The 25,532-nt window shown below is 44.8% G+C and overlaps 2 protein-coding genes across 2 annotated transcripts in view; one reads left to right on the top strand and one right to left on the bottom strand.

Annotated features, from left to right (window-relative positions):
- XPO5 (exportin 5) overlaps positions 1-5,051 on the top strand; it is a 51,162-nt gene extending 46,111 nt beyond the window's left edge. The window contains 2 exon segments of the mRNA XM_077485437.1: positions 2,172-2,333; positions 4,205-5,051. Of these exon segments, the coding sequence (XP_077341563.1) occupies positions 2,172-2,333; positions 4,205-4,345 (303 nt within the window). The 3' untranslated portion in view covers positions 4,346-5,051.
- Positions 5,052-13,371: 8,320 nt separating this feature from the next.
- GTPBP2 (GTP binding protein 2) overlaps positions 13,372-25,532 on the bottom strand; it is a 36,947-nt gene continuing 24,786 nt past the window's right edge. The window contains exons 10-12 of the mRNA XM_077485436.1: positions 23,901-24,072; positions 18,807-18,971; positions 13,372-16,142 (exon numbers count right to left, since the gene is read on the bottom strand). Of these exons, the coding sequence (XP_077341562.1) occupies positions 15,978-16,142; positions 18,807-18,971; positions 23,901-24,072 (502 nt within the window). The 3' untranslated portion in view covers positions 13,372-15,977. The remainder of the gene's footprint in view (positions 16,143-18,806; positions 18,972-23,900; positions 24,073-25,532) is intronic.

Below are 25,532 nucleotides of genomic sequence, written 5' to 3'. Positions count from 1 at the left end.
CCTTGGGAATAAAATGGCAGTCATTTGCAACTTTTTATCTCGGTATTTGCTTAACAATTTTTCGACTTTTTTTTTTTTTTTTGGGAAAAAAAGTTTCATGATTTTTAAAAATAACAAAACAGTAAAGTTAGCCCAATTTTTTTGTATGTGAAAGATGTTACGCCAAGCAAATAGATAATTACTGCATTTTTCGGACCAGATGACGCACCTGACCATAAGACACACCTAGGTTTTAGAGCTTGAAAACGAGAAAAAAAAAATATTCTGAACCAAATGGTGTACTAAAATATTTTCCAGTGCCCATGAAATGCAGAGTGACGCCATTACCATAGAAATGCAGAGTGACACCATTACCTTACCTGATGTTAGCCCAGCAGCCTGCCTATTCCTCCTGTCCTCGGTCCGCCTTCCTCCTCCCCCGGCCATTGTTCCTGGGTTCCCTGAGGGACAGCTGACACTTCTCCCTCCTCCATTAGGCCCATAGTGGCCTGTTTTCTGTGTTGCCTGGCACCCACGGGGGTTTGGAAGTCTGTCCCTGCCCTCTCTTCTGGTGGTGGCAGCGGGAGGCGATGTCGAGCAGTGGCAGGGGGCGGTGCCTTTTCGTCTATTCGCACCTCAAGACACAGGGACATTTTCCCCCATATTTCTGGGGGGAAAAAGTGCATCTTTTGGTCCGAAAAATACAGTAACATGGCACGCTTTAAAATTGCACACACTCATGGAATGACGCCAAACTTCAGTATTTAAAAATCTCCATAGGCGACGCTTTCCATTTTTTTTTTTTATAGGTTACATATTTTAGTTACAGAGGAGCTCTAGAGCTAGAATTGTTGCCTGCGCTCTAACGCACACGTCGATACCTCACATGTGTAGTTTGAACGGCGTTTACATATGTAGGCGGGACTAACTGTGTTTGCTTCGGAGCGCGAGGGGTGTTTTTTTATTTTTACTTTTTTTTTTTTATAAACATCTCTTGTAATAAGAATCATTTGTGACAGATCCTCTTTATGGAGAGATGCGGGGTCAATAAAAGTCAAAAAATTCACGCGCTCGTGCTTACCAGCAGCGATTGTGACTTTAACTTCCTCGGCCCGAACGTGACGTCATGGCCCGAACGTGACGTCATAACCCTCACGCCCGGACCTCCGACGGTCATAGAGATCTCTATGCTCATCCGGCGACGGCCGATTCTTCCTCCTGGTCCCCGATGGCACGGGAGAGCCCAGAGAAGAACTGGATGGAGGGGGGGGGGGAGGGGAGTGTGTCCCCTCCCGTCGCCTGTAAGAACGATCAAGCGGCAGAACTGTCGCTATGATGGTTCTTATAGTGCACAGAATCGCCAGCTGAAAACAAGGATATCCTGAATGATGCCTGTAGCTGCAAATCCAGGACGTCAAATGACGGGAAGTGGTTAAAGCGGGAGTCCGCCGGGAGTTCCACCGTTTTTTTTTGTTTCGATCGTCTCTCGGGTGCTGCCGCCGTCATCTTGGGTATGGGAATCAGGAAGTGGAGCCTTTCGGCTTCATTTCCTGGTTCCCTACTGCGCATGGACCCGCTGCCTCTGGGATCCGTGTGTTTCCCAGCAGGCAGCGGGGGACTTTTGGAAAGGGGCGTAATCTACGCCCCTTTCCGCAGAGAGCTATCCCGGAAGTGGGTGCAGATACCTGTACTGTACAGGTACCTGCACCCCCTCCCCCCTTAAAGGTGCCAATTGTGGCGCCGGAAGGGGGGAGGATTCCAATGAGCGAAAGGTCCACTTTAGGGTGGACCTCCACTTTAAAAACGGACTCGATTTGCGAGCATTGTCTCGCAAGACGAGCAGGATTCAAGCCTCTGGGTTGTGCAGTACTGCATGTGGCCAGAGGTGTGGGGGCATCAGAGAAGCTCGGAGACACTCGGTTCCAGAGAGAATCCAAGCGTCTCCAGCGCTCCCCCCCGGCCACATGCGGTACTGCATAAACTAGCAGTGACACTGGAACAAATTATCTGAGTTTCCATTGATTCCTATGGGGAAACCTGCTTTGATATGAGTGCTTTGGATTACAAGCATGCTTCTGGAATGAATTATGCTCGTAATCCAAGGTTCTACTGTATAGATATAATTATTAGATGTGATATGTAATTGCTTATGCAGACTTTCTCTTTTTTTTTTTTTTTTTTTTTTTTACTAGCGCCCACGGTTCCCAGAGCTGCGGCTGGTGATGGAGCAAGTCCCAGAGGTTCAACTGGAATCCTTGCAGCAGTTTGATACCAAGCTTCTGTCCCCGGGACAGAAAGCTTCAGAGAAGAAGAGGAAGGATCAATTCCGCCGGCTCATCTCTGGGTGTATAGGGGTAAGCAGAGATGAGGAAGGTTCTGGGGTGGGAATATGGGATACCTTTTTGTATAAGCTTAAAAGGTTTGATCACCTATACAGAACAAAATTTAAAGGTGAACTAACATTTTACACCCTCTCCACCCATCCCCCCCCCCCCCTCATTGGTCATTGCTTTACTTATTTCCGGTGATTCCGAGCCGTCAGGGCTCCTGTTAGCCAGTCCAGCAGTCTGGGAAATTGAAATCCCAGCTCTTCTCTTGTTTCTGTGCATCTCTTCCGCAACGGTAGGAATATGGGATAGCCTTTGTATAAGCTTAAAGCGGAGTTCCCCAAATCTTTTTTTTTTTTTTTTTTTTTTGTTCTCCATTATTGTTCCTTTAACATTTCGATACAGTGAATAACATTTTCATTATTTTGTTTTAAATTGTTTAAATCATACCTGATTTCGGAAGCAGGCAGGGTCCATTGCGGTTGTGGTCATCTGAAGCTCGCTAGTCTTTGCTTTCCAGGATTTCGGTGCAGCTGGCTACCCAGCATGCACCTCTCGACCTTGTGTCTGCGCAGTAATGTCACTGCGCGGAGCTGATTACACGAATAGGTGATTCCCATGGACTCCTGGGATAGCTCGCTCTGATATTCCAGCAGTCCATGGAAATCGCTATGTGACGGAATCGCCTCGGCTGCCGAACAAGAAGGGCTGCAAGAAATAAACAAAAGTGTAAAAAAAAAAAAATAATTGCAATAGCATTGCGGATGGGGATGCTTGCAGGTTAAAAAAATGGGTGGAACTCCGCTTTAAAGGGTTAGTTCAGCTTTACAGAAAGAAATGTAAAAGTGACTAACACCGGGACAGTCACTGTACTGTTCTTTAGCATTATGTGCATATATAATGCACAGCTAAAGACTGCAGGACCCAGTGGCTAGCAAGGGTTGCACACTAGATGTGTGTACTGTCGAAAAATGTGTTCGTTTTCGTTTCATTGGTGGTTCCTTTTTTTTTTTCAGAAATCCGAAAATTCAAAAATAATAACTTGAACTATTACTAACTCTTAAATATTGTATTGGAATTTCCTTTCAAATTTGGCTGTTAATGAACGTAACAAGTAAGAATTTATCTGAAGTTACAAATTATCAGAAATAACGAATGCTGCATCTAAACAAATGGAACAAAATAATAATAAAAACGTATTATTTTGTTCCATTCCATTTGTTTAGATGCGGCATTCACTATTACGGATAATTCGTAACTTTGGATAAATTCATATTCGTTGCGTTCACCAACAGCCAACTTTGAAAGGAAATTCCAATACCTAGAATTTAATATTTAGTAATAAGTTAAGATTTTCAGGTTTTTGAATTTTCGGATTTTCATTCTTCTTTTTGGATTTTCAAATTTCTGAAATATTGAATATTTCCGAATTTGTCTAAATTCGTTAAACGAATTCAGAACTAAACGAATTGCACATGTCTATTACACACGTCTAAAGGGATACCGGGCATGTGTTCTTTCATATACCTCAGGCAGGGTGCTGTGATGTGTGTGTATATACTATTTTCAGTCTGTTCCAGGCCGGTCACATGATCTCCTGTGAAAGTTGCAGGGGAGAGAACAGAGTGCCCAATAATAGCTAATAATTCCAGGAGCAGTGTAATCACCCATAGGTTTCCATGTCTGTTGTTGGCACCCTCTCCTCTCCCCTGCAGCCTTCTTACATAGGTGTTGGGATGGAACGTTTTTAAGACTAATTTTAGGCTGGAATTCTACGTTCATAAACTTCTGTTTCTGTTCAATGTCCACCCATTGTGTTTCTGATTGGTGAATGGCCATCTCCACCCCCACGGTTCCCATCCCCTTGTGTAATAGTAGCATTCCTCTTCTCATTTTAGAAACCTCTTGGCGAGCAATTTCGGAAAGCCGTTCACATCCGGAACCTTCCCTCCTTATTCCAGAAGAAACCTCGCCCGGACTTGGGAGATTCCATTCTTGGAAGCTGTCCAGAAGCTCTGCCGGCACTATTTCAACAGTGATCTCGGGCTATCAGGTTCCCTGGACCTGCTGGAGGGATTCTTCCGACCACATTCCTGCGTCTATGGACACGGGGTCACTACAGAGAAGAGCACGCTGGTCCCCCGACCCGCCTGCAGCTTCGTCATCTCTTCTCCCCCTATGGGGGTCTGATGTATAATGAACTATATAGACATTCCCTGCCAGCGCCCATTGCCCCCGGCGCTAGTCAGTTCCCTCGTCTGAGACTCCGGCGATGACAGACCGATGTAGGAGAATCCGTCGGGGCTGATAGTATGAGATGCCAACAGCAGCAGCAGCGTCTTGTGTTTATGTTCTTAGAAACGGCGAGTGATTAAAAAAAAACAACAATATCTCTGCGACTACCAACCAAAACACCTCTGGGGTTCAGCATCCTACAATGGGAAGAGCTATTTATTTCACAACCAAACTTTTTTAATTCATTTACAGGAGATGACATTCCTACTATTTCAAATTATGGTTTCCATAATCTTTTGCCGTTGACCTGGCATCAGTTGGGCAGCAGGCAGACTTTAGTATTGGAAGTTTTATTTTTTTAGTTCTCGTGGAGTCACTCCGGCATCCCCAATCATGACCGTTCTATTTATTTTCTTGTGGATAGTTCAATTTTTTTAAAGTAATTATGAGCAGAAGCCCGGAACCACCCTCTTGTATTTGGATGAAAATAAATAGATGTTTGGTACACGGTGTGCGTTTCTTTGTATTTTGTAGCCGGTATGACTTGTACAACCACTTCAGAACCGCCCACCGCACTTATACTGTGGCAGGGCGGCCCCGCTGTGCCAAATCACGTACATGTATGTGATTTGTCATTTTACGGGAAGGGTTGCGTGAGCACGCGCTCGGGCTGTGCCACCATTCGCTACAGCTGATCAGCGGGTCCCAGACAATAATTTAAGGCGGAAAACCCACCAATGGGCTGAGCGAATGACAGTGCCATGTGTATGTAAACAAGATGGGACTCTCTACAGACAGCAGTAATGTGGCTTTTTTTTTTTTTTTTATTCTCCCGGTACATTGCTTGGGAAAAGCAAAACACCGTACACACATTACACATTAAGCCCCGTACACACATTACACATTAAGCCCCGTACACACGGGCAGAATGTCGGGAGACATTTGCCGGTACAAAAAATACCCGCTGACATTCTGCCCGTGTATGTCGGTCTGGCTGGCTTCTGTCAGACGTGCATGCTGGAAAACCAGCAGCCGACCCACTCCCATTCAGCGCTCCCTGGTAATGGCAGAGATCGCTGATCTGAGTGTTCTGGCGGGGGGGGGGGGTGTCCCTGTGTCAGAACACAATAGCTCGGTGGGGGGAGATCGCTGGACTAACCTCACATGTTTAGTACAGCGGCACCCGACCAGACGTAAAAAAAAAAAACTAGTGTGGTCACTGGTCAGGCACACGTTTAACCCCTTGATCGCCCTAGATGTTAACCCTTTGCCAGCCAGTGTCATTAGTACAGTGACAGTGTATAGCAGGGATATGCAATTAGCGGACCTCCAGCTGTTGCAAAACTACAAGTCCCATCATGCCTCTGCCTTTGAGTGTCATGCTTGTGGCTGTCAGAGTCTTGCTATGCCTCATGGGACTTATAGTTCTGCAACAGCTGGAGGTCCGCTAATTGCATATCCCTGGTGTATAGTATCACTGATCACTGTAATAACATCACTGGTGATGTCAGTACTAGTTAGTGTCTGATTTCCCACCACACTATCTCAGTCCCATTATAAGTTTGCTGGTCACCGCCATTAGTAGTATAAAAAATGAATAAATCCAATATACAAGGGGTCTTCAAAAAATGTCCTCACTCTTATATTTTTGTTGGAAAGGGCGGGAGGAGTTTTGATCGTGGCATTAAAAAGTTGGGAAAAGTACATTGTAAATGAAGGGGACTGTCAAAGTGATATAATTTTGTTTTTGATATTCTTAATAAAAAGAGTTAAAGGTGGATGTAAACCCGAAAAAAAAAACAATTTTTTTGATGTCATAATGTAGAGTATAAGATTTCCTATCATTTGAGCCCAGTCTTGCCACAAAGAGTTATTCCATCTCTGAGCAATCCTCTTATTCAGTGAGATAAATATTGACAAACTGAGAAAAACTTTGTCAAATCCTCCCCCTTGCTGTGAGTGACGGGTGATTTACATATCTTGTGCACTAGCCTATGAGACATGCATTATTTTTTAATTCCCTCCCACACCTTTCTTCTGCTGCTCTGCCAGGATTGGATGTTGCACACCTTGGCATAATTGGGCATGCTGAAGTCATGTGGTTACTTTCCTGTCTTTTCACTGGATGTTAGAGATCATGGCAGACGTTCAGTGTAACAGGTGAAATTACATGTTGCAGCTCCCAAGATGCCAGCAGAAATGACACACACAGATCAGCGACTGCAGCCATGATACTGGAGTTGACAAAAGAAGTACAGGCGATTGATGATTTACAGCCAGAATAACGGCAATTGTCAACAATGAAGGTCAAAAAAAAAAAGGGTGAAATAGAGCCTCACTATTTTCTCTCTTCTCTCAGTACAACAATTTCCAATGGTTCTGCCTCTTTCTCGTGCTTCCTGGTCTGCACATGCGCAGGAGTAACATGAGCACGCTCTACTTTCATCACAGAACGCGCTCTGTCACTCCTGCACGTGCATGCAAGTCACTAGGCGCGAGGCTCGTCCTGGCTGGCCGTGGGAGTGTAGTGGTGGGCAGAGGTGTCCTCTGACGTCACAACTCCACCCACTGAGCGCCGAGAATTAAAACGTCCACGGAATCGGGAAGATTGCGGGGCTCCTAGCAGGTGAGGGGGTGACTAAATATAAGGATACATGCAGGAAGAGGCATGTAAAGACTTATATAAACTCTAATGCTTTTTAAATTGATGACAGTGGGTTTACATCCACTTTAACCACTTGCCTACCGGGCACTTACACCCCCTTCCTGCCCAGGCCATTTTTTCAGCACTGTTGCACTTTGAATGACAATTCCACGGTCATGCTACACTGTACCCGGATTATATTTTTATCATTTTCTTCACACAAATGGAGCTTTCTTTTGGTGGTATTTAGTCACTGCTGGTTTGTTTTTTTACTAAAAAAAAAGACCAAAAAAAGTGAACCTTTTTTTTTATTATTTGTTTCTGTCAGTAACTTTTGTAACAGTCAGACCTCACAGGTATGTCCCGGGAGCTAAATACACAGGATCCAGGCACCACCAGCCAGCCATCCCCTATCCCAGGTGAGAGCACACACACCACATGCAGCAGGCAAGGCAAGATAGAGGGGAGAGGGAGGTGAGGGACCCCCGAATCGACCTCCCAGGGAATACCCAGCTGCTCAACCCTGCCAGGAAGAACTGTAGTTATCAGTCCTGAAGAGCTGGGAGACATTCCACTGTAGACCTACTCCTGATCAGTACAGGGTAGGCTACTGGCCTCGGCATACTGTGACGCAGACATCAGTAGCCCGTTCATATGTATGCCCCGGAGCAAAAAAGCTCACGACCACCTCTGGAGCGGAGGTATGTCGTGGCCTGCCGAGCCGTAGCTGCGACCTGCACACTGTTGTGCTTTTTAAGGACAGTTTCCCACACAATATTAGTAATTTTTAACGAATATATTTTTAAGATACAAAATCAATCTATATGACACAGTCTATACATGTGAAACTTATTCACGGAGACAAGTGATCATGCAAAATAGTTACATTTATTGGTTGACAAAAGACAAATATTTACATGAAATTAAAATATCGATTGCGTCACATGAACACCTTGACAATTAATGGAAACACCCACAAAATGAAGTGTCGTACTTTGGACTTAATTATCACTTCTCGGTAGAATCAATAACCTTTTGATAATTGACATTTAAACAGAACGTCTGTATTTCACACGTCCAACAGTTACTATACTGCAGGTAAGTAAGTGGTTAACAATCTGAAATAAATTAGACATTTGTTTGTCAATAAAATTGGCAACTATGCAAAGAAAGACATTTATAATGAAAAATTGAATTTAGAGAAAAAATCTAAAAGGCGGTTATTGATTCGGGAGAACGATTTTCAATAATAGAATATTCAAAACATCAATATTTAAAAGAACATAGAATATATAATCAAACAAAATATTTACCCATTCCAAAATTGGTGTGGATTGTTGGTTACCAGGATTTTTAAGATGGCTGCCGTGGCTTTCAACCTGGATTCTTTTACAGAGGAATTACTTTGTGTGACCTCTGAGTTCCAAGGAGCAGGGATCTTCGTGAATGTAAAAATATATATATTCATGCATGATGCATGAGGGTCAGTCTGTCTGGGAGTCTCCCAGTGTCCCCCACCCAGGGTATGTCCCCTGAGCGCTCTCCCTATGGCATCTTTCTAGTTTCTTAAATATCCTCTTAAACAAAAAGATCATAAAATTATACTAAGTTCTGCCCGGAAGGTATGTGTTCCCTCCTCATTGGCAGGCAACATGTAATGGTTAGCTTTCCCAGGAGTCTAATGATTTTAAGGTAATGGCACCTTCAACCACCATGTGTCTCACATGTGTTTGGTGTTTTATCTTTTAGTTAATATTTTTATAATATGCATTCGTTTTTATATATGTGCTAACGAATATATCTCTAGTGTTCAGGAATCATAGTAACCAATATAATAGAAAATATGCTTAACATAATTTTGAATAATCCCCATTGTATAAAATGGTTATATATGTATATCTATTAAATCTTTAGTCCATTTAGAAAGAACACAGGTTATATATCAATCAAAATCACATAAAATTATCTATATGTGAAATGGATAAGAACTACAATCTAGTTCAAGGTTATCTGCTGCTGTTTCTAATTAAAAAGTATAAATGTGCATGCACATTAGAAGTAAACACTCTGAGACACGTTCAGCTCGGTTACTTCTAACTTCTGATTTATTTGTGGGCGGTGTTAATATTTTATACAGAAAGATACGTCATTGCTATGTCAGTCTAATTGGTACATCTTATTGGTTAAAATACAAAGAGAAATGGAGAAACTTGATGCTTGAAGTTTGGTTGAAGCTGGTTCTCTCATCTCATATGCATTCTTCTAACGTGTGGGATGTAGGGGGTGGACGCCATCTTTAACTCCAAACAGAGAGTCAATCTGTATACTACATAATAAGTAAGGAGTTGCAAATAGACATTTTCTGATTATCATTATGTACATTAGATTCCTTCACATATGGATACATGTATAATTCGGGTATCTAATCAATATTTGTTTATCTAAACATTTAAATTAAATCCTTATACAGTTATAATTACGATTATGTTTTTCATAATACTAATTTGTTGCTAAAACATTTCTACTTATAATCACACTTTCACATAAAATTTCTTTATGACAAAGTTCTTTAGATACTAAAATTATAATATCTCTTTTGTGACCTACAAATATCACATATAATTTGAATGACTTATAAAAGATCATAGGTACTTTTAAAATATGTCTTACTTGCATATCCCTCTAACCTCATGTTTTGAGATGGACTTTGAGCAGTCCAATAAATGTTTAGATAGCTGGGCTGTATCAATCAAGTCCCTACAATTCACACAATAGGTTTTGTTGGACAAGGTGTCAGCTATTGAATTTTGTCTTCATGGTTGTATATTGTCCAAACAGTCTTCACTTGAGCACAATAGGGTTTTCTAGTTAAAGAGGAAGTAAACCCTGATGAGTTTACTTCCTCTTTCATTCCCTGCAAAGGCAAAGCATAATGGACTACTATGCATTGCATAGTAGCCCATTATGTGTCACTTACCTGACACAGGAGCCAGCGAAGTCGCCGCTGTCCCCTGTAGTCCGCCGCATCCATCTTGTTGGTGGGGTCTCGCAGCTCCGCCGCTGTCATTCGGCGAAGCCGCGATGATGTCACTCCCGCACGGGAGCCGACACGTGCGGCAGCTCAGTCGCTGAGAATGCCGCGCTCAGTGCGCCTGCACGCCGGGTGCCCATTTTCGGGCAAATATCTCCTAAACCATATAGGTTTAGGAGATATTGCTTGGACCTACAGGTAAGCCTTAATCTAGGCTTACCTGTAGGTCAAAGTAGTTTGTAAGGGTTTACAACCACTTTAAGGGCTATTTCCATGTGATCATTACTTATGCAGGTTTGGTCTTCTCTATCTAACCAACACAATAAGTACACATCTATTTGTTTAGTGACAAAAGCTACCATTGTTCCAGTCTTTTGTTTCAACACAAGGTTTGTAAAAGTTACAGATAACTAATCCCCTGCACATTTGGAAAACAAAAAGTGTGAGATCATGTATTTTGTTTTATAGGTCTCCAAAAGGGTAACCGTTCAATTATATCAAAATTATAGTTCATTCACTTTTTGAGGACTACTGAAATCTCTCATCTCTGACAGTGAATATTAAATGTATTTCTTCATGAATTCACAACACGCTCGATGGCCGGACTGGGGAGACTACAAGGATAAGGGTATCCAGCCTGTCACTCAGCCGGCTGTTGATAGTAAATCTCAGGATCATTCATCTTGCGCAAAAACCTAAGCTTCTGCGTAACAGGGTTCCTAGGTCCTTCTCCTTTGCTAGGCAAAATAAAACTGAGGCTGCTTTGCAGGGTGGGGGTTTGTAGCCTGAGGGACCGCCCCCCTGCATGGAACTAAGTTCTGAGTGTTGTATTACAACTATGCCTAGTATTCTCCTAGCGATAAGGCTAACAACCCATTTGTTACAGAGAGGAGCTGTGTCGGTCGGTGAATAGAAGAGAAAAACCTTTTGTATGATATATACAGGGCCTGAAGTGTTTTATGCAACAGTTTCCCCCTGACGGCTCAATCTGACTAGCTGTATCCCTCTCAGAGGAGGATGACATTCTTTTGGAAATGGATTCAGTTTATAGTGGACAAACCATTGACCCCTTTAGAGAAGTTCCTGGTCCAATTACCATTCATAGCCTGAAGCATAAAGCAGAGGCACTATGCAAAAGAATGTACATTGCTAGGCTATAGTTCAGCACCATTAGCTGCTATTAATCCTAGCCTGGTAAAGTAATGTGTCAAAGGGAAAAAAAGCCTGTGTTCACTAACCTGAACAAGTCAGCAGAAGCTTTCACATATACAGCGCTAAAATGAACTTCCTACATGTGTGGCCGGCGTCTGACGCCATTCGGCACATCCCCTTTGCCGCGCGAGCAACGTCCTGTGGACATGCAGGCATGGCAGGGGGTAAACCCTCAGCTGAGCAGCCGTGGTCTGTCTCTCTTATTTTATTTTTTTTTAAAGAAAACTAAACTAGTTTGGCATCTTATCCCCCCCGAAGGGGAAAAAACAATTTTGGGGGCAAAGGAAGAGAAGCAGACCCCCGTCTTACCTAAGGATCTGTTGCGGCTGGAGGAGAGGAGAATGAAGGCTTCTGTGCTGTTTTCAGCATCAGGACGGTGAGTGCTCAATACAGCCCCCAGTGGTGACACATAGGCATGACAACACTATACATAGGAAAAATTCCTGAGAAAATCTCCCTTACCTTATCCTCGCAGCAGGGTTTTATCAGAGATAAAGACCCAATCTTCACCCTTCACGGTGGGCTCCGAGACCTTTTAGGAAACCTTCAGGAACCTCTGGTTACCCACAATCCTGGACCTGCGACAGCACTCTGCCAGTAAAAACTTTATGGCCTTCCTACAAAAAAGTACTGGATCCCCTTTTTTTTTTAAAAAAAATTGCCCATTTCAGTTTTTGATCAAGTGCATCCTGAATTTTTGGTTTCGGCCCAGAATTTATTTCCGTGCACCACCAATGATGGGGCACTGTTTCTCCAACTGATACCAACAGCGGGGCAATATTCCTCCTCCTGACCAAACGCATATCATTTTTTTTTACTCCCACCGACCATCAGGCCTGAGACAATGCCAATTCCCAGTGAATTTTCTACTCACATTGGCCAGAGTCTGGCCCCTCTAAAGTCTGAAAGACAGTAAACTCCCAGGCTCTCGGATAGGTTGACGCAACTTTACATTATCCACCGAGCATACCCGACGCCCCGGAGACTGGCCAAATTTAGACCAAATCAACCACCTAACTGTCCCGCATGTGGCCACGACTCTGGTACATTCTTTCACCTAATATGGGAATGTGGTAACCTACGGCCATACTGGCTGCAAGTGGTTCAATTCCTGCATGATGTTATGGGTTCGCCAGTAACTCCAGACCCAAAACTATGTATATTGGGACTGTTGCCCGATGTTGAAATTGACAGACATCAAGCTACATTTATACATGAAACCCTGTTTGCAGCCAGGAAGGCCATAGCTCGAATGTGGATGAGGAGCTCCCCCCCCCCGACTGTTGGTGACTGGAAAAGAGATATAAATAATGCTCTTCCGTTTAAAAAACTGATCAACATAGGGGGTGTATACAAAAATTTTCCAAAGTTTGGGATAGATGGATGGGAGATGGGGAAACATGTACGTGAGATGGGTAAATGTAGAGGTTCACATATAGAGCTGTTTGGCTAAACTGGCTGAGGACTAATGAACATGGGAAGGACCTGCTTGGGAGGGGGAGGGATAGGGGGGAGGGAGGAGGAACGGGATAACGATTAAACTATCCCCTGTTGAACTGTGGAATAAGGGGATGCTTGGGTAATGCGAATGGTATAGAACAGCGATGGCGAACCTTGGCACCCCTGATGTTTTGGAACTACATTTCCCATGATGCTCAAGGACTCTGCAGTGTGGTTGAGCATCATGGGAAATGTAGTTCCAAAACATCTGGAGTGCCAAGGTTCGCCATCACTGGTATAGAATGTTACATATATGTTTCTGTTGTACCATTGCTGTGATTCATATGTACAAACGTTTGACGCAAAATGTGTTTGTAAATTGCATACGCTTAATAAAGTTGGTTTTCCCAACAAAAAATAAAAGAAAGACAGTAAACTGGACCTTTATAATGAAAGTTTAGAGATCCCCGTTATAAAAAAAAAGACAAATCACATGACACATCTCAGTAAAACTTTTTTTTTTTATTTGTACAGAACGTGCAAAACTATGAACACACAAAACGCAACTGCATGTGTGCAGAGAAGGAGGAGCAGCAGCTAGAGAGACTAAATAGCCCCCCCCCCCCAACACAAGTCAGAGCTCCAAACCATGCCAGTGACCAGCCACTGGCTGCTATACAAACCATAGAGCTCCGATTTACATCCCTGACCACTACATTAGCCAGAGCTCTGATTCACATATCTGATCAACTGCTAAATGAGCTGGAGGTCACATCATTGACTGCTACATGAGGCTAGGCTCCGATTTACATCCCCGATTGGCTACCAACTGCTGTGTGAGCCAGATACGTCAGCAGAAGTTCTGGATTCATATCACCAGCCTCTAAATGATGTGGAGCTCCAATTCATGTCTAAATGTTACACGTGCCAGAGCTCCAATTTACATCACCAATCAGCTACCGATTGCTAAATGGATTCACATGGCTGACCGACGGTTACTGGTGTCGAAGTTCCGATTGAACTACAAGAGCTGGAGCTCGAATTCATATCTGGCAGCCACACAAATCAGAACTTCTATTCACATAGTTGACCAACTGCTATGCCAAGCTAGAACTTCAATTCACATCAGCGACTAACCACCAACGTCTACATGAGTTGAAGCTCCGACTCATGTCCAACTGCTACCCTGATTTCCGGCTACCAACTGCTACATGAGCTAAAGTTCCGATTTATGTTATTGGCCAACCATTACATGAGTCAGAGCTCCGCATCATATTACCATTGGCTACATGAGTCAGGGCTCTATATTGTGTCGCCAATCAGCCAAAGCGCTGATTCACTTAGCCTATTGACTGCTACTTGAGCCAGAGCTCTGATTCATGTCCAAATGCTACACGTGCCAGAGCTCCAATTCATGTCCAAATGCTACATGTGCCAGAGCTCAAATTCATGTCCAAATGCCACACATGCCAGAGCTCAAATTCATGTCACCAATCAGCTACTGATTGCTGCATGATTCACATGGCTGACCAACGGTTACTTGTGTTGAGGTTCCAATTTATGTCCAGCCCCTACATGAGCTGGAGCTCCGATTTATATCTAGCAGCTACACAAGTCAGCACTTCTATTCACATAGCTGACCAACTGCTACGCCAAGCCAGAATTTCGACTCACATCAATGACTGGCTATTAACCGCTACATGAGCCGAAGTTATGATTCATGTCACCGGCCAACCATTACACAAGTCAGAGCTCCGAATAACATCACAGGCTACACGAGTCAGGGCTCTATATTGCATTGCCAATCAGCCAGATTGCTACATGAGCCTAAGCTCTGATTCACTTAACCTATTGACTGCTACTTAAGCCAGAGCTCAGATTCATGTCCAAATGCTACACGTGTCAGAGCTCAGATTCATGTCCAAATGCTACACGTGTCAGCGCTCAGATTCATGTCCAAATGCTACATGTGCCAGAGCTCAGATTCATGTCCAAATGCTACATGTGCCAGAGCTCAGATTCATGTCCAAATGCTACATGTGTCAGAGCTCAGATTCATGTCCAAATGCTACATGTGTCAGAGCTCTGATTCATGTCCAAATGCCACACGTGCCAGAGCTTGGATTCACATCATCATCAGCTACATGATTTTGAACTCTGATTCATATCACTGACTGGCCACCAACCTGATCCAACATCAATGACTGGTCACTGCCTGACACATAAGTTACTGACCAGCCAGTGATTGCAACATAACCCGCAGCTCTGATTCGCTGGCCACGGTCTGCCACATTTGCAGTGGAGCTGAGCCACTAACCAGTAGCTTCAGGGTTCAATGCCCAATTATGTCCCACTCACTGCTCCCCTTATTCTCTGCACCGGGCAGCAGTTGTTACCTCGTTTGATGAGCTGGACACGGAGGGTCTTTGGAGAAAAGGAAAAGGGCGATTTACTCTGAATAATATAGAACAGAGTCCATGTTTGGCGAGTAAAAACTACAATTTAGTGCATGGATTGCAGTTTTTCATCTTCTTGACTCGCTCCTTTTATATTGACCAGATTGCAGCCACTGTGAAGACCGGTCCTAAAACAAACATTACCATGGGGCACCGGTCCAGAAACTCACTGCCCCTACTAATTGAGTGCTGGATCGCTCAAAACCACCGAGGGTGAGAAGAACGGGAAAACAGCCCTGTTGGCCTTTTTTTGTCTTAAAAAATTAAGAACAGTAGAAAAAGGGGGAACTCTAAAAACAGTTCGTATAAAAGAGCTGTCATAGATTAAAAGTGGGCTGACAGGAAGGAGTAAAAGTCAGAAAAATGGTGAAAGGCTAAAAATGGAGTACAATGAGGACTTCGTTGTGAGGACCAGACCAGTGATTCACGGGGTACAATGGGCTCTGGTATGAGGACTGGATCAAGGATTCACAGGGTAACAATGGTCCCTCGGTTTGGGGACCGGACCAGAGTTTCCTGGGGTACAATGGGCCCTCCTTGTAAAGACCAGATCAGTGATTCCCGAACATGAACACAACTCCACAGGAACTTCTTCCTTGGCTCGCTGTCTCCGGCACTATGGTGTGAGGGTGCCACATGGGCAAAGTCTCAGGTCAAAGATGACCGGTCTCCGTGGCTATTACCTGCAGGCTGCATACATGTCCAATGCCCTTTGTCACTCCTTCCCTGAACAGGAGCTTGGTACCCGGCTTTAAATATTCTGGGTGTTTGATAAAGCGGAAGCGTACAACAGCCTTCTCTCCTGTTCGCAGTTCATTCTGAGGGATGGAAGAGGCACAAGGATCAGGAAAATAAAGATTACAGAACAGAAAGATATTGATAGGAACATCTGAAATGTCTGCATTCTATGTTCTGTCTTTACACCTGGACTATTTCTGATTAAAAGGCTTAATTAAGCTTTCGCAAAAATTTATAAAAATGCAGTAACATTGCTCTAATAAAAATAAAAATGGGCGTTTACAGGTACAATGCACAGTACTTTGTTCAATGTTTTCCCTCCAGCCACTGCAAGGTGGTGTGATGTCACCAAGCTGCTGTCCAGCTGTCCTCCCGCTGCGGTGCCCAGCCGTCCTGCAGTCTAGACGCAAGGCTGTAATTTATCCCTGAAAACGGATCTGGGGATAATGGATCAGCTTCCAGGTTTTATTACCAAAGCTTAATTGAACAAGCTGAAGTTAGAAGGTGATTGGCTACCATGCACAGCTCCAAGTGCACCAGTTTTAGTAAATCTCCCCCTGAATATCACTGAAGTCGGATCAAAGTTGGAGCGTGGTCTTAACTCATCAGACTTTGGCATACAACTTGTGCTCTGATGATTTTGAAGGGGAACCCCACGCAAAAAAACAAAACAAAAAGGGAGAAGGGGGCATGAGTTACCCCTCCAAGAGCATACCAGGCCCTTCGAACTAGTGTGGATTTTAAGGGGAAACCCCCACGATGAACGGTGTGGGGTCCCCCCCCCAAAATCCACACCAGACTCTTATCCGAGCACGAAGCCCGACAGGTCAGAAAAGGGTGTGGGGACGAGCATGACCCCCTCCTGAACCGTACCAGGCCGCATGCCCTCAACATTGGGGGGGGGGGATATTGATGAGGACAAGGGCCTCTTCCCCACAACCCTGGCCATTGGTTGTCGAGGTTTGCGGGCGGGGGGGCTTATCGCAATCTGGAAGCCTTCTATAACAAAGGGGCTCCCAGATCTCAGCCCCCCACCCTATGTGAATTAGTATTGGGTACATACCCCTACCCATTTACCAAAAAGGAAGTGTCAAAAACAAAAACACAGTACACAGGTTTATAAAGTAATTTATTAAGGCAGCGCTGGCATAGTTTCAGATTTCTTCTCCCCTTTCCGGGTCTTCACGGATTTCTTCTACCTGTGTACTGTGTTTTATTTTTGACACTTTTTTTTATTTATAGGTGAATGGGTAGGGGTACAACGTACCCGATACTCATTCACATAGGGTAGGGGGCCAGGATTCCGATAAGCCCTCCGCCCGCAGACCCCCAACAACCAGGGTTGTGGGGAAGAGGCCCTTGTCCACATGAATATGGAAACAAGGCGCTTTGGGGTGGGGGGGCGCAAGGGCCCCCCCCCCCACCCCAAAAGCACCCACCCCCCCATCTTGAGGGCATGCGGCCTGGTACGGTTCAGCATTGTTCCCAGTTATGTGATCACTGTGTTCATTAATAAATAAAATTCTCCAAGCAACAGTGAAGTGTTAGGCCCTTTTCACATCAGCGGACCAATAGGACCACCCATTGTTCTCTATGGAGCAGCAGATGTCAGTGGACACCTGCTGGCAACCGATAAAAACAGATGGATAGGGATACATTTTCCATCTGTCCAGCAGAGCTGATCGGATGGATGACAGTCGGATGGAAACGGACAGGCAGTCCGTTTCCATCTGACCAGCCTATAGAGAACAGCAGGCTGTGTCCCTGTCCGCTCTGCTAAGCAGCCTGCTCATCCTCCTGCTCAGCAGGGACCAGCGGAGAGATCCCCTACAGAACAGGCAACTATTCCCCAGATTATGGAGTTACCAATTATAGGTGAAGGTGTGTTCAACGCTGGGTACACACTGTCCAAAACATTATCTGGTTCAGCAGGAACCGGCCAACCTTCAGGCAAGTGTGTACAGCAGTCTGTCTGACAGAAGCTGATCCAACTACCAGCTTTTGTCAAAGGGACATGATGGAAAACCAGCATCCGATCAGCACTTGCAGCCACTGGCTGCAAACGCTGATCAGCGTATTCTGGTGGGGAGGGGGCGGGGTGTTGATTCCCCCCATTAGAATAAAAAAAGCACAGTGGGGGAAGAAAGCCGAACCCAGGCTTAAGCCCTTTGTTTACACTGGTGCGATTTTACAGTTCGCACCCATTGTTGCCAATGGAACCGTTCAAATTGCAGTGACTCATGTCGCAGTGACTTTGAAAAAGGTTCCTGCACTACTTCTTTTCGATTTCATAGTGACTTGCATAGACTTCTGTTAAACAAATTTGCAAGCTGTTAATTGGAGGTGCAAATTGCACTGATCTGCAGCTTTCAAAGCCGCACGAGTGTGAACCAGAACCTGGGCTGCTTCGCACTTGTAATTCTGATGACTGAGACAACTGGCCAGTGGAGGGATCTCTATAGAGGGCAGATACATACTCATCTATTTCAATCGCATTGCTCTCTCACTGGCTGGGTGAGCGAGGTGTCACTCCACCCCAGCAAGTTCCAATCTCTTAATTTTTTGTCAGCAAGGGAGTGACACCAAGGAAGCAGGCGAGTACTCTGCATATTTTAGCAATCCTGGAGTTGTCACCAGTGACAAGTTGGCAAGCATGACATGGTCGTCAGTATGGGCTAATCAACCAGAGATGAGAAAACAGGACAAAAAGTTGGGAGGCATAGAAAGCTGCTGCTCCGTCTTACCTTCCCATAGATGTGCTCCAGGATGGCCGTCTGTCGGACATTTCCCACGTGCACAGTGACCTGCACTCCACGCCGGCAGGAGGTAGCATGGAAGAGGAGGACGATTTCTGCCTCGAAGACCCAACAAACTGTGGGCATCATCTCCGGACTGACCAGCACCATACCCTGGACGGAGAAAAAGGGAGTATGAGCACAGATGAAGAAACCTAGAATATTATTTGCAAAGACTGACACTAAGCAAAAGGGCTCAGCTCCTCCCTGTGTGGATGGTACCCCCTGCACAAGTGAGATCATTAGTAGCTAGAACCAAGATTTGGGACCTGGGCCAAGACGAGAAGTATGAGAACACAAAGAAGATGTTACTTGGAAGGGAAGACACTAAGCAGAACAATAAGCTCCTCTCTCTGTGTGCGGTGCCCACTCTGCACAGGATGTGAGACTTTAGGAGTTGCTAGCAGAACCATCCATTTTCTCAGTTTTTTTCTCCCAAAATAAAGAGGGTAAACAAAAACCACCTGAGCAAAGCTATGGACAGGCTGAATCACACCAATGTAAACTCAGATGAAAAGGGCATACAAACCCAATGTATTCAGGGGACACAAGCCTTGTTCCCTTCATCAGGACAACCTGCCAACAAACAGCTGCTGACGAGTGTGGCAGTTAAATTATTAGTGAAGTATCTGCTACCAAGTTTACATACACTATTCCATATTTTGTGAGTCCTGATGAAGGCCCTGATCACGGTAAGGAGCTTCAAATCTAGATTTACTGGTTCCAGGATGCCTAGGGGGTGACCGTACAAGTCCTCTATGTGTGCAGAAGCTGCCAACCTAGTGCCAAGGCACATCAACACCACCACTGAGCGGTAATTAACCACTTGCGGACCACCCCATGCACATATACTGCGATGTGTACGCGATCCAGCACCCACCACCCCATCTGTGCTGTGATTTGGTACAGCCCAATTCGGTCAACAGGTCCCAGCCAATGATTTATGGCAGAAACCTGCTGATCAGCTTAGTGAATCACAGTACAGAGCCCTGTCCTTACTAACAGCACAGGGCTCTGTACACTGTGCCGAGTTGTGGCGGCAAAAGCAGGGAGAAAAATAAATAAATAATAAAATCAGCCACGTTGATTACTAAAAGTAGCACATATTAACCCCCTTGATCGACCTAGATGTTAACCCCTTCCCAGCCAGTGTCATTAGTAGAGTGACAGTGTATAGCAGGGGTTGACAAATTTGTTTGGAATCTAGGAGCCAGCTAAAAAAGTTAGGAGCCAGGTTTTTTTTTTTTTTTTTTTTTTTTAACAACCGACAAAGCTTTATTTTCAATATAAAAATGAACCAATCTTTAATTTAACACAGAAAGACAACTAGAACCAAACATTATATATTATATATATATGCATTTAACTTGTGTAGGTAATGAATATTCTGATGTGACACCAAGCGTTTAATGCTGGTTAACTAAAGAATGTGACCGCTTTTATTTCCGCCATATTCCCGCTTCTTATCGGCCATATCCCCACTAAGGGTCCGAACAGGTCCGCCTGAAAAAGTGACAGGCGAACCTGATTAGACAGCAGGTGTGAAAGGGGCCAAGCAGGGAGATTACAAATAATTATTTTTTTCCCCTTAATTAAAATTAACAGTTTTTTTACTTAAAGCGGGAGTCCACCGGGACTCCGCGTTTTTTTTTTTTTTTTTTAAAAGCCAGCAGCTACAAATACTGCAGCTGCTGGCTTTTAAAATAGTGACACTTACCTGCCCAGCGCGCCCGCGATGTCGGCACCCGAAGCCGATCGCTAGGTCGTCTGTCGGGTCCTGCCGCCGCCATCTTGGGTATGGGAATCAGGAAATGGAGCCTTTCGGCTTAATTTCCCGGTTCCCTACTGCGCATGCGCGAGCCGCGCTGCGCAATGAGGATGGTCCCCGCTGCCTCTGGGAGCTGTGTGTTTCCCAGCAGGCAGCGGGGCACTTGCTGAAGGGGGCGGGCGCTTGCGGAAAGGGGCGTAACGTACGCCCCTTTCCGCAGAGAGCTAGCCTGGAAGTGGGTGCAGTTACCTGGATTATCCAGGTAACTGCACCCCCCTCCCCCCTGAAAGGTGCCAATTGTGGCGCCGGAGGGGGGGAGGAATCCGATGAGCGGAAGGTCCATTTTAGGGTGGACCTCCGCTTTAAAAATAAAAGCCATTAAAAAAAATAAAAAAGTCTATATGAAGCTATTTAAACCAGCCACCACACTCACCGTTAGGCAATCACTTCTCTTCTCCACTTTGGGAAGGCGGTGGGTGGGCAGTGAAAATAGGCAGGGCTTTGAAGCTCCATTAGCATTGGATGTGTTGTAATATCAACATCCACCACAAGATGGCGCCAGATTAAAGAAGGACTTCAGAAGGCCGCAAAGCCGCGGCCTCAATTACTGGCCTGCGCGGCCCGATGCAAAAGCACGGCGGGGTCGGGGTCCACATTGAGACAGGATACCCCAGCTGTGTCACCCCAGGTGCCAGGATGCAAATTCTAGTCGCAAATGCGACCGGGGTTTGTCGAGCCCTGGTGTATAGTATTAGCAGTGATCACTGTATTAGTGTTCAAAAAGTAGATGCCACAAACTCACTAGAGTATTACACAGTGCTCGCACATGCTCAATGTACCCTATGAGGACAGCAGGATCCATTTTGGTGAAGGCACGCTGAGGCGGCTTCTTAGCGACCGGACTACACGAGCGTTAATCGCTCCAACTCGGATTCAAGTGAACGCGGCTTCTCTGGTTTGACCTATGTGAGCCGCATATCCGGAGAGAGCGGGTTTACAGAGATACAGCCTGTGACTGGTCATCCTCGCTAAGTGGTTGGGTGAGCGGACAAATCGGTCCTTGATTGATTTATAACTCTACAACTGTGCACTTTATTACTTCGCCATAGAGACTCAGAATTATCTGATAATAATCTGCAGGTCTGCGTGCATGGAGCCCAATTGGGATTTTTTTTTTTTTTAACCAAAGACATGTAGCAGAATACATTTTGGAATAAGTTTATTAAGAAATCTGATTGGGTATGTTTTATAGCAGAAAGTAAAAAATATTTTTTTATTCTCAAAATATTCAATCTTAAGTTTATAGCATAAAAAAAAAAAAAAAACCATTGGTGATCAAATACCACCAAAAGAGTTCCATTTGTGTGAAAAACATGACAAATTTCATTTGGAGTACAGTGTTGCATGACCACGCAAATATCAGTTAAAGTAGCGCAGTGCAGAATAGCAAAAAAAAAAATGCTCTGGTCATGAAGGGGGTAAAACCTTCTGAAGGCCAGGTGGTTAAGAAAAGCTCTCGGCATCCAGCACCATCTATTCCCTCTGAATCATGCCGCTCCCCGCAAAACTCAAAAAACAAAAGAAACAGACAAACCAGACAAAGTGGTAAAATGTAGTAAAATGTGTGAATGGAAGCGCTAATCAAGCAGGGCCCTCCGATTCCTCTTGCACCGAATTGTATTGTAACCGTACTTGTCTGCCTTTGTTTTGTAACACTCTGAGCAAATTGTTGGCGCTATATAAATCCTGCATGATAATAATAAAAATAAAAGACCTTGGGAGTTGAAGCCAGAAAAAAAACACACACACACACACACACACACACACCTCAGGATATCCTAACCATACACGTGGGCCAAACAAGGACCGATAAGGATACAACCAAGCACAATAGGACCACAACGGAGCTCTCAGGGAGTACACAGCTCAGAGAGAGGAGCTTACCCGTACGTTGGTATTTTTTGAAAAAATGTTCTTAGTGTTTATCCATCTAAGACTGGGCCTATAACCCTGCGCTCTGCTGTGTCTGCAATGAACATTTAGAGAAAAAAGGCAATTCCCTCTTTTTGAGCAACCAAGGCACTTTTTACTTAAAAGGGGTTGTAAAGCTTCGTGTTTTTTCACCTTAATGCATCCTATGCATTCAGGTAAAAAAAAACACCTTGCACTCTTCGGCCCCCCCGAGCCCCCGTTTTACTTACCTGAGCCCTTAAATCTCCATGGGTGCTATCCCGCGTTGCTTTCCCCCAGCTCCTGTGGGCTCTTCATTGGATGATTGATAACAGCACAGCCATTGGCTCCCGCTGCTGTCAATCAAATCAATAACACGGTGCGCTGGGGGGGGGGGGGGGGGGGGCAGTGTCAAGCGGATAGGGCCACCAACGTTATCACACGGGAGCGTGCCCGCATCCTTATCCCCTTGCGAGAGCGCTTCACAGAGGGGGGTTAGCTCTTGTGGGGAGGAGCCGCCGTGGGACCCCAGAAGACGAGGTCCAGGCCACTCTGTGCAAAACAAACTGCACAGTGGAGGTAAGTATGACATGTTTGTTATTTAAAAAAACAAAAAACAGACCTATACAACCCCTTTAAAGTGGAGGTCCACCCAAAAATTCAATTTTTGGATTCCCCCCTCCGGTGTCACATTTGGCACCTTTAATGGGGGAGCAGATACTTGTATAATCCAGGTATTTGCTCCCACTTCCAGGCATAGATAGCCGCAGTATCCGCAGATATCTATGCTATATCCAGAAGACAGCAGGGACCAGTGGAATCGCGCAACACACAGTGGAATCACGCAGCACACATGCGCAGTAGGGAACCAGGCTGTGAAGCCGCAAGGCTTCACTTCCTGATTCCCTTACCGAAGATGGTGCCTCCACCTGAGAGCCGAGGGACAGATCGGATTCGGATGCCGACATCGCAGGCTCCCTGGACAAGTGTCCATATTTTTAAAGTCAGCAGCTGCTGTATTTGTAGCTGCTGAAAAAAATAAAAATAAAAAATTGTTGGAACTCCGCTTTAATTGCAGAATGAACACTCTTACCCAAAGACATCTTTAACAAGTGGGTTTAGTGAATTTGATTTTCCTTGTATCCAACCAATTGTAGATGGCAGTATAACCCGACTGTTTCTAAATTCCTTTGTCCCTCAAAAGATGATGGGAGAAACCCCAATGGCGAAGGGCTGTGTTGTCACATACACTAACTATTTTTAAGTTGACAGAGATGTACTGAAAGCGTGGATTGCGGTGTTAACAAGCCGCGGTATATACTAACCTTTCGGAGCAGAGATCGGTCAAATGCCCCCAGTGCCAGGGTCGCGGCTTGTCCAGCACGTAACACGCGGCATGCAGACCGGTTCCTCTGGATGCTGCAAACTTTCAAGGGAAGGAAGCTACCGGAGTCTGTAGGCCCCACCACAAGGTGCTCACCTTCCTTGCATACCCCACTGCAAAGGATTAAAGAAAAAAAAAAAAAAAGTCGGTCATGATTTCTATGCAACAGAGTAGACCTGCACCATTAATCGGTTTGGATTCACTCCCCTGACATCTCTGGAGTAGGCCATGTAATCTGCCAAGTGTAGAACTTGAAACATTGTAACTAACTTACTTCTTAGATCAAAGGGAAAGAACTTCTTGTGTAAACAAATAATCTGGGCAGTCTGCCAAGCTTTCAACCTCAGGTAAATGCAGGAAGTTTAACCAGTTAAAGTCTAAATCTTTTTCGGACACTTCTTTCTTAGGCCTCTTTCACACGGGGCGGATCAGTAATGATCCGCCACGTGATGATCCGCTCGCTCAGCGGGGATCGCTCCGTTGTCCCCGCTGAGCCGGCTGCGGACAGGGCGGTCTCCGCACACTGTGCAGGGACCGCCCTGTCAGCTCTCCGCTCTCCTCTATGGGGGATTGGATGAGCACGGACCGTCTGACCGTGTTCGTCCGATCCGCTCTGCAGACGGACAGAAAAATAGGATTTTCCTCCATCTGCAGAATCGGACAGTTGCGGAGGCGGACGAAATCGGGTGTCTGCGGATGTTCATCCGCAGACACCCGCTATCCTATAGGGATGAATGTATATCCGTATTTCACCCGCAAACGGATGGATGAAATACGGACATATTGTCCGCATGTGTGAAAGGGGCCTTAAGTTATAATCAATATTTTTTGCTAGGAAGTTACTTGGAACCCCCAAACATGAAAAAAAATAAAAATAAAATATATATATAATATATATATATATATAAAATATAATATAAATAAATAAATATAAAATCAGAGATCCTAGGGAATAAAATGGCAACTGCTGCTACATTTTATGTCACACTGTATTTGCTCAGCAGTCTTTCAAATGCAATTTTTTGGGAAAAAATACACTTTAATAAATAAAATGAAAAAAACACGAAACAGTAAAGTTAGCACAATTTTTTTGTTTTAATGTGAAAGATGATGTTACGCTGCGAGAATCGTGATCTATCTTCTAAGCAAAAAAAATTGTGATTCTCATTTTAGCCAGAATCGTGCAGCTCTACAACAGAGCTCTATGAACATGAACACACTAACTGCCCCCGCTAGTGTGCTATGATGCCTAAAGTGTAGCACTGTCCAGTGCCATGGAATCAGCTGTTTGTACCAGCATCTTATTGTGGCTTTCCATGGGGGTCCCCCGGGAACATATGGAAATTTTACACTAGGATCATTTAACCACTAGCCGACTAGCGCACGACGATGTACTTCGGCACAATGGCACAGCTTGACAAATGGGCGTACAGGTATATCCCCTTTAAATCAATGCATTGTGGGTACGCACGCCATGTACTCCGTGCCCATGGACTCGATGTCCGCGATCGTGTCACAGAGTAGAACGGGGAGATTTTGTAAAGAAGGCATTTCCCCATTCTGCCTAGTGATA

Source organism: Lithobates pipiens, unplaced genomic scaffold, assembly GCF_037356315.1.
Source record: "Lithobates pipiens isolate NorthernLeopardFrog02 unplaced genomic scaffold, aLitPip1_a1.2 Scaffold_18, whole genome shotgun sequence".
In the NCBI taxonomy this organism is placed as follows: Eukaryota; Metazoa; Chordata; class Amphibia; order Anura; family Ranidae; genus Lithobates; species Lithobates pipiens.
The sequence above is the reverse complement of the archived record's forward strand: the minus strand, read 5'-3'. Positions and strand labels throughout refer to the sequence as shown.